The 14,889-nt window shown below is 46.3% G+C and overlaps 1 protein-coding gene across 1 annotated transcript in view; it reads left to right on the forward strand.

Annotated features, from left to right (window-relative positions):
• The first annotated feature begins 8,457 nt into the window (after window positions 1–8,457).
• BARX2 (BARX homeobox 2) overlaps window positions 8,458–14,889 on the forward strand; it is a 76,037-nt gene continuing 69,605 nt past the window's right edge. The window contains exon 1 of the mRNA XM_003992585.6: window positions 8,458–9,012. Within this exon, the coding sequence (XP_003992634.5) occupies window positions 8,826–9,012 (187 nt within the window). The 5' untranslated portion in view covers window positions 8,458–8,825. The remainder of the gene's footprint in view (window positions 9,013–14,889) is intronic.

Below are 14,889 nucleotides of genomic sequence, written 5' to 3' on the forward strand. Positions count from 1 at the left end.
CTCCTCTCTTCAGCACCCTCCCTTCTGTCCTTTCCCTTTTCTGGTCTCCAAGGCAGTAAAACCTACTTTTCCAAAATTATACTAGATAGATGAAGGCATAAACTCTGCATAATTAGTCCTTACAGATGGAAAACAAATTCTGGTTCTTTCCATAAGAAGTCAACTATAATCTACCCTCCTTTCCCTGTTTGGACTTCCTCGTTCATCCCATTCTTAGTTCCAGAGTCTTTCTGCCTAATTCTCCAAAAAGTTTTGATCCTACCAACCTCAGCCTTGGCCACACGAACATCATTCCTTCACTGGACCCCAGATTTTATTAAGCAAGATTCAGGTTGAAGTTCTAAATACAACTTCAGATTAAAGTTCTAAATTCAAGTCTTTTTCTCTCTTTCAAAAATTATCTTCCTCCTACGTGGGAAATTGGATTTCTTTTAATTTCTTTGTCCTTGAAGTAAAGATCTATTTTCTCTCCTAAAGGAGACAGAAAGCCTTTTGTTTGTTTATTTGTTTGTTTGTTTTGTTTTTACTAATTCACTGACAATTAATCCTTAACAATTAAGCTATAGACATTTAACAAATTATACACAGACGTCAGCCTAAGAGATCATGCACTCTGGAATATTCAGTGGGAGGGTGAGTCATCTCAGACAATATAAAGTTTACATTATTCAATTATAACAATAATCATTTCTAATTGTGGCTTTAAAAAGACTTCAAATAAATGCACAGAAAACAAAGCCATATAAAACCGGACATGGGTAGGTTATCTGTACTTAATGTTGCCTGAAATGAACATAAAAGATGTTCTCCCAATGCATTTATTCAAGCAGGACCTTGCATTCTAATACAGATTTCTGAACTAAATCATTCCATAAAACGTTTCAGATCAGAGAATTTTTAGTCCTTAAGTGAGAACTGTAATGTGAAAGGAAAATGGAGTAATATGGGCAGAATGTTGGGCTGGGATCCCGAAGTGAGGTCACATGCTCATAGAAACGCTAGTAAGTTCCAGGGGGAATACACACTATTCTGTGATTTCTAGTATTGCCGCTTTTATTTTTCAACATTTAGGAAACACCAGTCTGGCCTAGTTCTGGCATAGTCCCAACCTTGAGAACATAGAAGTCAAATGAGCACAGAACTGTCTCAGAAATGTGGCTAAGTCATCTTCATATCCATGACATTTTGGACAGAAATTCTGTCAGAATACCTCCCAAACATTTACTTGATAAAAATCACAACCTCCTTCAGGAACTCTGGACTGTATTCTGGTTTCAGAAGCGAAAACCAAAACCTTTTGAGCTGTATCCATTTACTGACTTCCCTGAGAAAATAATCCATTGTTCTGCCTATACAAAGGACTAATTTGACTAATTTTTTCCCCTGGCTTGGCAGAACCTTTTATCGAACTGATTGAAATGACCAGATGTTTTGGCAGCTTATGTAGACATAATCTAAGAGACTCAATAATTGACTTAAGTAAACGTATCAGGATGTAGATTGGCAATAATATCGGGGATTCTCTGTTCTGTGATGACTTCAAATCCCTTTTAAAAGGGCAGGCTGCTTGTGTAATGGCAATGCACAGAGATTGGCATCACCCCATTCATTTACTTCGGTAATTTATAGCTGATTTAGATCTGAGCACCCCTGTAACTTTTGAAAGTAAGCAAGGACCATTTTGCTTGAGCGTATCTGCCGCATTGTAATCTCTCTTGATAATAAAAACATTCACTCTAAATAGCTCACAGAGGTCAATTTTCTCTTACGAGGCCATCTTCATAAGAAATATTTCAAATTGGGGTTTATTTTTTCAAAAAGGAAACGGTCTACATGCTGTTCCATGCATGAAGGCCTGCATTGTAACCTAGGCCGAACCCAGGACAGAAGGGTACTAAAAATGTGAAGTTTTGGCTGGGCAACTTGGCTCCTTTTTCTTTTTTCTCCGCAGATTATGGATTTGTCTTGAATTTGTTTAGCCAACAAGATTTTCAAATGTCTCTCCTTTCCCCCTTAAAAACATTTTTTTTTTTGATGTTTATTTATTTTTGAGAGAAAGAGAGAGAGAGAGAGAGAGAGAGAGCAGGGGAGGGGCAGAGACAGAGGGAGACACAGAACCTGAAGCAGACTCTGGGCTTTGAGCTGTCAGCACAGAGCCAGACAAGGGGCTTGGACTCACCAACCGTGAGATCATGACCTGAGCCAAAGTTGGACGCTTAACCGACTGAGCCACCCAGGTGCCGCACCTCCTTCCCCCTTTTTAAAAGTTCCTCTTTCTTACCCAGTTTTTCATCCCTCTTAAAAAAAAAAAAAAGTCTACAGACCATGAGGCCAGGCATGCATGCACACAAAGGCACACCCCCTCTGCGTAGACCTAAGTGGGTGATTAGCACCTATGTCCACGAGTTTGTACAAGCTTCTTCTTTCTGCGGAAACTAGAACGCAGAAACCATTACATTCTCTGACTGGCACCCGGTGTCCTTGGTAAATGTTCTTCTGTATTCGCAAACGACAATCATACCAGCAAATTTCTTTAATCATTCAAAGCTCTCATGAGTGTTGTTTTACCTTCATGGGTTCGGAAGGCCGACTGGCCCCACGAGTCTTTCCCTGCGCTGGCTGACACAAGAGCCTGCTTGTCCTCGATTACGGGCCATGTGAATGTCCCACTGCTAAGTGCCTGTTCTCTGAGATCCTGCCTTGCTGGGTTGCTGACTAGCCCTGTGTTAGGGAACATGACAAAGAGTTCATGAGAAACCCAACCTGGCCTGCTTGAGGCAAAGGAGAGAATAAAAATATTTTATGAGATGATTTGAATGGGATGTCACCCAGTGGGTGCAGGATCAGGTTTGCTTTGTTTGTTTGTTTGTTTGTTGTTTTTTGGTTTGGTTTTGTTTTTGTGGGGTTTTTTTGTTTTGTTTTTTTTTTTTTTTTGCAGACAAGAAAATGTAACAACTATAAATGAGTCAGTCTCTTGCGAAGTGCTCGTTAGAATGATTGACGCCTGCAGATGTGCTGAGTCTGTGGCTGTAGGTGCCAGATGTTAAGTAGCACTTGGGGACTCTTGGTGGCCAGGCCATTTCCTTTTAGTGAACAACAGTCCTCTGCAACACTCCTCTGCTTCCTCCTTCCCCCACTTTTTATTTCTCGGTGGATCCTGGGTTTTGAACATGGAGCAAAACCCAAACCCAAACACAGCAAAATAGCAAAGGCTCTGATGCTTTTTAAAAAGCAGGTTTTTGGGGTGATGCTTTTTGGTCGCCAATTGAACTCAGGGCAAAGGTGGTGGGAGTGCCGTGCACACGATCTTGCATGGACTCTTTCAGCAAACCTCCAGTTGGCTGCCATCGCCCACATGTTACAGTTGGAGACCAGAGGTCAGGGGAGTTACTAAGTGATTGGCCAGGATGGAACCCAGATTTGCCTGGCTCAAAGGTTTTTTTCCACTTACCCCAGGGCTCTGCCCCACTGCACATTGAGATGTACCTTTTCTGTTTGTAGTTCTCTCCTTGGTGAAGGGTTTTCCTGTGGAGAAAAATGATGTCGAGGCCAGGGATGCTCTAAACACTCATATTTATTTTCACCACATTATGACAAAGATGGGAGAGATCAAATTTTATTTGCCTGGCTATGTCAGTTGAGATAATCAAAGCACACAGGCCATTGGCAGCAATAGGGCTGTCTCAGGTCACGATAACACCAGTAAGAAAGGGAAAGGATTCGCAAAACTAATGATATTATTTGATTTAAAAAATGTTTTTAAAGTTTATCTTGAGACAGAAATAGTACAAATGGGGGAGGTACAGAGAGAGAGAGAGAGAGAGAGAGAGAGAGGAGAGAGAGAGCCCCAAACAGGCTCTGAGCTGCCAGCACAGAGCCCTACTAGGGGCTCATACCCACAAAGCCATAAGATCGTGACCTTAGCCGAAACCAAGAGTCAGACGCTCAACCGACTGAGCCATCCAGGCACCCACAAAACAAATTATTTTAACCTGTATACCAAACTATTAAAAATTTGGAAACATTTGCACAATTAACTGCATTTCCAGTCTTCATAACATTTTAGAGCTCTGCAGATATAGTTAATTGTCTTAGGTTTTTGTGGGTTATTTTTTCAGTTTAAACTTTTCCTCCAGAAAACCGTTTTGAGAAAAGACAGAAAGACTTACTCAGACCTTCCCAAGCTCATTTGTCAAGTGGATTACATTTGTGCCCTCTCTTGAAACGATGTTTTACCGTGTATGAGAGCAGTTCTTGTAAATTAATATCATCATTACAAATAAGCTAGCCTCCTTGTATACCACCTTTAACTTTTTGTTGTGCAAGGCTGCCGTGCTGGGCTCCACAGACGGCAGTGTGGGCATGGCCCTGGGGCCCAGGGGAATATTAACTTACAAGGCTTTCCCTATTTTGCTTTTACGTGTCTGAAACGATTTCAAAACTCAGCAACTGAAATACAAGTTATTAAATACACTTTACTAGAATATAAAAAGTTCTTTTGTCCCCCTTCCCTTCTTTGGAGAAAAGAGATTGGAAATGTATTTATAAGACCTTTGGTGTGGCTGCTTCTGAAGATCTACGTTGACACATAGCCCAAGGTTATAAAAGGATAAACTAAAAATCAAGCTGAGTTCATCTAGGGTGAAAGCCTGCATGCAATTTCAATGCTGCCCTAGAATTTTTAAAAACCACTTTGTTTTATTAAATTTTATGAGTTCTAGTTGAGTGGAGATACCAGGTGTGAACTGAAGTAGGAAAGAGGGATTTCTTGGTGTTTGACTGTCTGAGCCTCCTAACGTTGCAAAGATGTCCTTGTCCCCTTCTTTCTGGCTGGGCTCTGTCCCCAGGAATCAGGTGCCAGATGGAATGGGGGGCTGATTTCCTGAATTTTTATCCCTTTCCATGCCTGCCCAAGCATGGCTCACTGCAGACGGTTCTGTTCCTCTCTGTGTGTGTTCCCCTCCCTGGGCACCAGGGCAGACACTGCCTGGGTAGAGTCACAGGAGGCTGGGAAGTGTCTGTGCGTCTCCAGCAGCTGGAAAAGGTTTGAGTCTCTTTGGCAGATGTTTGCTGTTCCAGCCACTTCATTAATGTTGGAAACTAAACCCCTGACTATTCCTGACCAAAGCCCCACTTCATGATTGACAGCTGGGGTGTGCTTCCTCCCACAGAAGCCCTTTACAGTCTGAGAGAAGGAGAGAGGGAGGGAAAAGAGAGAGATGGGAGCAAAATGGGAATTGGGCTAGATGCCATTGCTAAAAAAACAAAAATATCAAGAAAAGAGAGAGGCAAAGACTCACTTGAGGAGAAAGACCAATTCAGTACAAGATTTCAAGTCCCATTATATGCTTGGGTCTTTCACACACACGTTACAGAATCATCTCAGCTTTCGTGCATTCATTTATTCATGACACGCTTACTGAGAACCTACTATGTGCCAGGTGCCATGCTAGTATTGGTTATACAAGATGAGTAACACACCAGGAGCTCATTGTCCAGTGAGTGAAATAAACATGTAAAAGATAATGCAGCAAAGGAACCACTACCACCGAGGTAGGAATCAACAGCCTTGGGGAGTGGGGAACCGTTTCACAGAGGAGGTGACATTTGAGATGGGTCTTGAACTAGTTTTTCAGGCAGGGATGGAGGGAGGGGGTAGGCTGTGGAGGGCGTTCTCATAAAGGGAAAAGCTTGTGTAAAGGCATGGATTATGAAAGGCCAACCTTGTGAAGTAGGTAGGTATTACGATTACCATTTATAATGAAAAAATGGAGGCTCAGCTTTGATTATAAGCGACAGACAGCTCGAGGCTCCAGACTCCCGGGATCTGGAATCATTCTCTCCCCCCTACATCTGAGTCTTGTGCCCTCAGACCCCCTCTGCGAGGTGGAAAAAGTGGAAAATCCAAGGAGTTGAATAGAAATTCTTTAGCTATTTAAAACGCGTTAGATTTCAAATCGAAGGGCAGTGTGCGGGAGAGTGTGAGCAAATTTTGAGCCCGTGGTCCAGAGGCCAAGCGGTGAGCGGAGGTCCGGGGGTGGGGCGAGGCCAAGAGAGGCGAGAGCGATTGCCTCCCGCAGGGCGGTGAGGACTTTCTCGCTGTTCCCTCCACGCGCTGCCTGCAGCCCCCCGTGTGGCAACGCCGCGACGCAGGGACACAGGAGCGCGGCTGCAGATCCGGGTTTGAAGAGAGGGAAGGAAGAGAGGAAGAGGAGAAGGAGCAAGGGAAGGAAGAGAAGGGGAGAAAGAAAGAGAGAAACCAGGATGGAAGATGGGGTGAAGAAGAGGAGGGTCGAAGAGAAAAGAGAAGGGAGACGTTACACAGGGGAGGGGAGGCCGAAGTGCTGGGAAGGGGGTGGGGGGGCAAAGGGAAGAATGGGAAGGAAGAAGAGGAGAGGAGTTAAGGCGGTTAAAGGGGCGGAGAGAGCCAGCCGGGGAGGAGGAGGGGGAATAAGTCTGGAAAAGGAGACAAGAGGTGCAGGGGAAAAAGAGCCATGCAAAGACTGGCCCGGGAAGAGTAACTCGGAATAAGCGCGTCCCCAAAGCGCCCGGCAGGACCGGACAGTCCACACGGGTAACGCTGAGTCCCTCTCCTGGGTCGCCCGGTAAAAGGAGAGGCTGTCACTCAGGTGCGGCGCCCCAGGCGCTGGAGCACTCCTGGAGGTGCCGGTGGGGTCCTCCCCACGCCGCGCGCTCTCGAATCCCACCAAACACTCGGTTTCTCGGCGCCTGCCAACAGCTCCGCGCTCGTCAGGGAGAAAATATAACCCCCTACCCCAAATTGTCCTCGGCGCGAGCGCCGCGCCCCTGGGACCCGTCCATAGCTCGTGGAGCAGCTGGTCCCCGCTCCGCCCAAGCCCTGGAGAACCCCTCTGGGCTGGCATCGTGCGACGGGGCCCGAGCCGAGCCGGGAGCGGTCCTCTGCCAGGCGCCGGACAGAGGACAGGCGGCGGGGACTACTGGCCACCGGGGCCCGGGGCGCTCCTGGGCCCAGAGCGACGACCTACAGTCCCTGTGGCGGGCGGCGCGCCGCCGCCGGGACACCTAGCCGCAGTCTTCGCGGGCCCTCGAGCCGCCTGTGCGTGGAGAAGGAGAACGAACGAAAACCATTCTAAATGGAGAGGAGGGGACGAGTGGGGACGCTGGCACACGTGAACACTTCGGGAATGAAGCTCCCCAAAGTCTCCCTGCCGGCCCTGTCTGATACTAGGCTCTGATCCGGTTTATTGCTCTCTATGTTCTCTAAGTGCCTACTTATTAGTCCTCCAGGTGTGTCCCTTCCGTTCGACCTGAACCACCCGCCCAGGGGCTCGCGTCCGCTTGCTTCCGCGGCGACTCGGACTCCTAGGCGAGCAGCTCCGCAGCGAGCCCGCCGCGACTCCGGGCCGCTTGCAGGTTCCGAGCGGGATGTCCCCAGCCCCAAACTCGGTCTGGGAGGAGGCCGTCCGCGTCCGTCATTCGACATCTCCCTCTCGTGCATTTTCCTTCTGGCCCCACGCACACCAGTTCGGAGACAAAATCGTGGGAAACCGGTGCCAGCGGGCGGTTTCGGCCGGCCGCCGGGCGGGGTGCTAGGACGCAGGCAGCGGGAGCCGTCCGGGGCGCGGAGACCGGGCGGGACCCCCTCGCCCACCAATTCCAATAGAACGCATAAGTTCCTACAGATATTGATTGGTTGGAACAGACTCGGAGGTTAGGAGCCCAGCAGGAAGAAGGCAAACCCCCCCAGTAAGCACGTGTCCTCGCGGCTCTCCGAAAGCTCAGCGTCTCGAGGGAACCAGGAACTGAAGCCGCGCGGCCGGGAGCGGCCGGCGATGAGCCGCCGCCAGTGGGGCTGACGGCACGAGGGCCCGCAGGCACCGCGGGATCGTGCTGCGCTGGCTCTTCCGGCGGCGAAAACGGTTTAAAACCTTTTGCTAAAACTTAAAAAAAAAAAAAAAAAAAAGAACGCACGCCTTTGGGGGATTACTTTTTATTTTTACAATTCATTATTGGGATAACGGTCAGGGCAAGGGTCATTTACGGTTTGGGATCTCGTGGGGGGCGGTCAGGTTTGCGGCTCCGCTGGGGGCAAGCGCGTGGAGGGAACTCGAGGGAGCGCCGAGGGTCCTTGGGAAACGGGGTAGAAGGACCCGCGGGTCGTCGGGGCGCCGGCCCTGGGGCCCGCAGCCTCGGGAGCCTCAGCAAGGACTCGACTTCTTCCCAGCGGGAGAACTAGGCGCGCCTGCCCGCCCCCCGCCCCGGGTGGCGGGTGGAGAGTACCGGACCTCCAAGGAGGTGCGCGGGGTCGCGTCCCGGAGGAGCGGCCGAGGCCCGGCCCGCGGGCGGGGGCGGCGCGCGCTCCCCGCACGGCGCGCACACCCGCGCGCGCACCCTCGGCACACACACCTGGAGCTCGTCCCAGGAGGGGGGCGGGGTGGAGAGCCAAAGCGAGTGTCTTAAAATAGAGAGGCTGGCAGAGGAGCGCGAGACGCCGCGAGGCGGGAGGAGGCGAGCGAGAGAGGCGGGCTCGAGGCGTGCAGGTCCGCGGCCGGCTCGCACGGGCGGACTGGGTGGGGTGGGCGCCGACGCCCCTCGGCGGCCGGCCCTCGGCGCGGCTCCGCACCAGGCCCCGCAGGAAGCGCGCGCTGATTGACAGCTGCGCTGTCCCAAAAAGGCTCGGCGAAGATGCTGATCTAGACGCGCGGCCGGCGCGCCCGGTGCCCGCTCCCCTCCGCGCGCCTCCCGAGCCCGCCGCCTCCCGGCGGCCGAGGAGCCGGGCTGAGGTCCCCGCCGGCGCGCCAGCCCCCGCGGCCCCGGCCGGCAGGCGCTCTCCCCGGCTCACCATGCACTGCCACGCGGAGCTGAGGCTGAGCTCGCCCGGCCAACTCAAAGCAGCCAGGCGGCGCTACAAGACTTTCATGATCGACGAGATCCTTTCCAAGGAGACCTGCGACTACTTTGAGAAACTTTCCCTCTACTCCGTGTGCCCGTCGCTGGTCGTGCGACCCAAGCCCCTGCATTCCTGTACCGGTAAGACGCGCCGCCTCAGAGCGGGGGTGGTGGTGGTTAGTGGGGTGCGGTAGCTTTCGCGCCGTTGTCGGGAGCTTTCCCGCCTTCGACCTCCCGCGGGAGGGCGAAAGGAAGGGTCGCGGGGATTCTTGTGTTGTGCGCCGGCCCGGGGTGGGGGGCTAAACTAGGCAGCGGCGGGCATCGCACAGGCGTCCGCGACCTGGGAAGGGCCGGGCAAGGTGTCGATCGCGAGCTTGGAAGTGGAGTGGAGGTAGCGGCCCCCTAGGAGCGGCCGCTACTGCAACGCGGGCGATCCTGCTCGCGGGAGAAGAGCTACCCCCTTCCCAGCGCCGCTGTGGTTTTCGGCCGGAAAGTTCAAACACTTGACCCGGTTCAACGCCTGAATCGTTGTTTCAGGACGTGGTGTTGCGGCTCCCCTCGAGTTAACTTGTCCAATCTCCTCTTGTCTCCCCTGGGAGTTTTACAAGTTAATCAGTATCCTGAGGTTCTCCACAAGATCCAGAAATCCTTGAACTTCACTTAAAAGGATCTCCCTCTGTGGCGGTAGTTCTGGAAGACGTCGCGTTGTGGTGCATGCAAGCTGAGGAGGTCACCTCTTTTTGTTTTAAGTGACTAAGAAAACAACAGGCATAACAATAAAAACATTCTTCACGTCTGTTTTCCTCTATCCACAAGACCTAACTCAGGCCAATAGGAAAGATAACATTTAATAAATACATTGAAAAAGTCGTAGGTTTGTGTAGAAAGTAAGTCCAAAGGCATTTTTAAAGCTTTGAGTGCATTAAGAGAAGCTCCAAGTTTCAGAGTGCACCCTGGCATTCAAAGGATTTAGGCTATCGAAAAGCAGGCATAGAAAAAAAAAGTTGAAGCAACTTTTATAAAAAAAAATAAGTTATCAGCTGTGGTTTCAACTGAAGGTAAACATTTAGTATTTCCCAACGAAAAGGAACTTTGAGTTTATGTTTGTGGCATGGGTGCCATGAAATAATTTATATTGAAAAAGTAAAGCAAAGAGCTAGCAGTGTTTTTATTTAATTATTATTATTGCTGGCAGTGTTTTTAAAAGACTTTTTTTTTTTTTTTTTAACTTTCAGGCCTGAAGCATCTAGTACATAGTTCTTGGAATCCTTGGTTTCTTGGATTGTCCCAAATACGTACAGCAAAGTTATTTCAAAACCAAGTTGTTCCTACATGTATTTGGTTCTAAGATGAATACTATATTCAGTTATACCTTCGTAAAATAAATTTTATCTGTAAGGTGGGATTAGGCCTGATAGGCCATCACAAAACTTGCAATCCCGAATTTTAAGAACCGATAAGTATATGAGACAAGAAACAACTAAGACACTTTAGGAACGAGGTAGATATCCTTGATGTGTATATTTTTACATTTTTGTGTCTGCCATGTGCAAACCCTCGAACGAATAGACTACATATATATTGGGTAGGGGAGGTAGGCTGAATCTTGTAATGAGCATAAATTATCATGTGCTATAATAACTCAGACACCTTTGAGGAAAAATAAGATTTAATCACAAATTTCAATGCACCCTGCTAAGACATTGCCCTCCTGCAGGACCCTAGGACAAAACAGAACAAATCTGAACACCTAGGTGTGACGCAGGGCCGGCACAATTTTTAGCGACTTTCTGCTGTGTGTTGTCCTGAAGGCAGTTTTCCTGGCTTTTAGCAGTCACAGAATTGGATCATAGTAATAACATGCTAAAAAAAAAAAAAAAAAAAAAAAAAAAAGAATAAATTGCTCAGAAAACAGAGGTCCAGTCATTAATACGGGCTGAGTAAGTTCTGTATTTCACTAAATCTTGTATGGGAAATCAGTCGGAAGGAAGTAAGTTGATTCATATGTAGTTTTGAGACTGTTAAGGGTGAATTGTACATATATCACGAGCTGAAAGTTTTGCTTAGCCTTGTGCTTTTGAAGTTCATTGATGGTTTGTATGAAAGGGTGGTTGTTGGTAATGGTTTTCTTGCCCTGTCATTTCAGTGTTTACTTTCTTTAGATTGTTCTTTTGAAAGGTCATGATTTTGCTCTCGTTGAGATTTAAAATATAGAAACTGGGATTTGCCAGTGGAATTAAGCCCATAAAAACTGGCTACAATAGTCCATACTTTCGGATCATAAGCCTTTAGTGGGTTTACAATTACAGTTAAAGCCTTACGTGTATTAGATCATGGGAATCCCATTAGTGACTTCTCAAGGGTTTTGCAAATACCACACTTTCAAAGCATTTTTGTTGTTTTTAACAGTTATGTTCAAGATCAAAAATCTTAGACTGGATAAACTTAATCTTTTTTTATTAATTAAAAAACTGGCAATAAGTTGCTGGCATTCATCATACAACTATATATGTAAATATACATTTGCTGGATAAAGATAATTATTTAGCACTTTTCATAGAACTGATGTATAAAAAGTTCAAATCAAGTGAAAGGCACAAATTGGAATTAAAATTACTGAACTTTCTCATCGTTTGGTTTGCTGTTCTTAAGATTTAAATAACTACCAGAAGTGAACCTTGCCTGGTAAAATAATGAAGTAAGAATAAAAAAAGTTACCACCCTGCACAATAAGTATATAAAATTGGTGTGGAACAAAAGCCACAGCATTTAAAAAGCCTCTACATAATTAAGTAGTCCTTGTTGTTTAGATTTAGTAATCCAGATGCCAATTTATGGTACTGAATCTCCTCAGGCAGAGGAACATGTATTCAAGTAAACTGAGAAATGGAAACATTTTTCATCAGGCAGATCATCACCTGACAGTCATTTATTATTAGACACTCTAACCTTGATGGAATACTCACCTCCAAAAAAATTGTTGTTTGTTTTAACAGGCCCTTTCTTATTACAAATGCAGTAATTTTAGGCTTAGGAGGCTGTCTCTAAATTTACTGAAGTTTCCCAAGAGATGTTCTACATCACAAAATAGGCAAGGAGGACGGGAATCCTATCCTTTGAGGCCAAGCTAAAGGAACATTTGTCATTAAATTTAAAATAAAATTAAAAAAAAAAGAAAAAACCAACTAAGCCCAAAGAGAGCCTCCATTTGAAAAAAAAAAAAAAAAAAAGTTTGTTATTCAGACCATCTATGAGGGGTGAAATATGTTTGGAATTTATTTAGTGTGTAACGTGTTTTGTTTGTTTTGTTTTGTTTTGTTTTGTTTAAATCTGGTAACAGCAATCCCCAATTAGAATGGGAATATACTGCCGTTTAGAAATCCGTTAACATTCTCTCATACGTGTTAGAACATTGACAGATTAAAAACCAAAACTGAGGTGCAGTTGAGGATGTCATAAATACTATTAGCTCTTGAGTACATTATTTCACCTTTTTGGTTGTGATTAACGTTTCTTGGGGGGAAGAGTAGCTTGGAGAAATCTGGTTCCTCAGGCTGGAATCCATTGCAAAGATACTGGCAGAGTCGTTTTTGAAGGCTCTCTCTTTCAGTTTGACCTTTAGAAACAGGCGGTTTCTAAATTTGAGGATTGTTTGGAAACGATGAATAGCCTGCTTCACAAAAACAAGGATACAGTTTATCCTACGGGTTTTCATAGGGATGCCGAGAAACCAACCTACTGTGCTAATTACTTAGAGTTTTATTATAATTACTTATACTTATAACCTAGAATTGCCCTAGACTTGCACATGCACATTTTGGGGGAAAGGTGAATTGTAGATATTTGGGACATTTTCAGCCTGTGACCAGCACAGGGCTTTTTTAAATAATCCACCAAAACCTATAGGCTAATTCCTTTCTCCTTCTCCGGTGGAATGGTTCTGTTGGATTTCCCGGTGACCTTCGGTGGCCAGTCGTGTCGAGCTGACTGTTGCGGTTACAGAGCTGGAAGGGATCACAGAGGTCACAGTTAGAATCTAATCTTCCCAGTTAGAATATAGTTTTTTCTTGTGAAGTGCTGGGGTCACATCAGTGCTTAGACACTTTCAGTCCACACTGGGCACTGCTGCCCTTCTCGTTAGGGGACTCAGAAATCGAGAAGACTTTTCCAATTTGGTTACACACCCGGGATAAATCCGTGTACTCACACCCAAGGGACAGTCAACCAGCCAATTAAAAGGGGTATTTGGGGAAGGGTGTTTATCTTAAGAGATGGCATTGAGAACATTTTATCCTTTGGTGGGTCCAAGAGAAACAAGTTCTTTCGGGTGGTGTCCTTGGGTTCATTTTGATCACAAAGATTGGGTGTCATCCCAGTGAAAAATGAAATGAGGTGGGGACATGTGTAATGACTTCTTTGGGAGTTGGACAGCCAGCTATTGCTTTGTGGAGTTGGCTCCCGTGATTCCCCAAATCTCAGCTTGGTCTGTTAGTCTAAGACCAAAACCCACAGGATCTTGGGAACCTGAGCATTGAGGACTGAAATGTTAATGGAAAAATGTAAACTGGGGTTTGGGAGAATGATCATTATCACCAAGCATTTGCATTTCTGCCAGAGGCAAATAGGCTTTTATTAGCAATTACTTATAACTGCTTCTCCTGTTCCCATTCTAAGGGTAAATAAAATGAGGGGTGCGCAGGATATAGGACTCATCCAGGGTCAGAATATATTTGGAGCTGCGCTCTTCTGGGATCCTCAGCTGTTGTCTCATTTACTCCTTAAATTTTGTAACTCCTTTGTTAAACAGGGAGGCTCAGGGGACCCTTCGGAGTCAGTTTGAACTAGTGAATAGAGTTTATTAGCAGCTTCTTCTCCGGTTCTGATTTTCCTAATAACCCATGGGAGAATGTGTAGTTCACATGTTAAAATGCCTCTCCAAATGTCTACAGTCTTTTGTATCATTTAATTTAATAATTTCATTCTACAGCTATTTATACTTGCTTGGTGATGGCACTGTTATAGAGTCCTTGTGTTTAAGTTTATTGTAAATCTTGACTCACAGTTGGGATACTTTAAACATTCCTCTAAACTACCTGTAGACCCACTACTGAGCCCTTCTTTGTTCTTCTCTAGAACATATGATGGGCAGTTTGGAATTGGGATGGGGGAACATTATGACAATTTAATATTTTTGCTTACCATGTAGAATTTTGTCTTTGAACTCCACCTAAAGGGTGTTATCACCAACCAAACTATCATATTAATCCCGTGAAATACAACCAAAATGAAATGGTGTAGACGGTAACTCCTTAATGAAGCCAGTCTGCTCAAGTTCTTGTTGGTTGTACCTCTCTCGATTAAAACTGCATTTGGATACAAGCGTGGATTGCATAAAGTTGCTAGTTTTATTTAACCTACCTAGGGAATCTAAGTGAAAAGATTGTTAGCTTGAATGTATCTATCCCAAGAATCTATAGGAAAGCAGTAAGGATTATAAAAGCTTGTTTAAATTGTAAGGAGAGATTAAAATGAAAAAAAAAAAAAAGAAAAGGGAAGGAGTAGGGAAAAAGTAAAAGAGTGGGTTTCCCTAGAACTCCTGACGCTTCTCCATTCAGCGTTGCACGAAGCCCCTGTCCTTCAGCATGACCTCCCCCCCACTCCCCAGCAGAACTCATGGGGCTTCTGAGATACCTGTCGGTGCATGGATAGTAAATGGCTAAAGTTGATTTTGCTTCCATACGTGCCGGACCCCTTAAAACGAGCCACCCGGAGTCTGGGCCCTGCCCAAGCATTCAGCATTCACTGAGGGGAGACTGAAAAAATGTTAAGCCAAAAGCATTTTTAGGTGTCATTTGCATGTTGTTTTGCAGTCTGGGAGGAACAGAGATGAAAAGCTTAGGTAGGCCATGCGATCTGAGTCTCCCTCATCTGTACTAATCCTGTGAACTTTGGTGGGTGTCCCAGAACCTGCCCCGCCAGCGTGCGGGCTGCGTGAATCCAGCTCCAAATTGAAGTTAA

The sequence above is a fragment of the Felis catus genome, chromosome D1 (genome assembly GCF_018350175.1).
Source record: "Felis catus isolate Fca126 chromosome D1, F.catus_Fca126_mat1.0, whole genome shotgun sequence".
NCBI lineage: Eukaryota > Metazoa > Chordata > Mammalia > Carnivora > Felidae > Felis > Felis catus.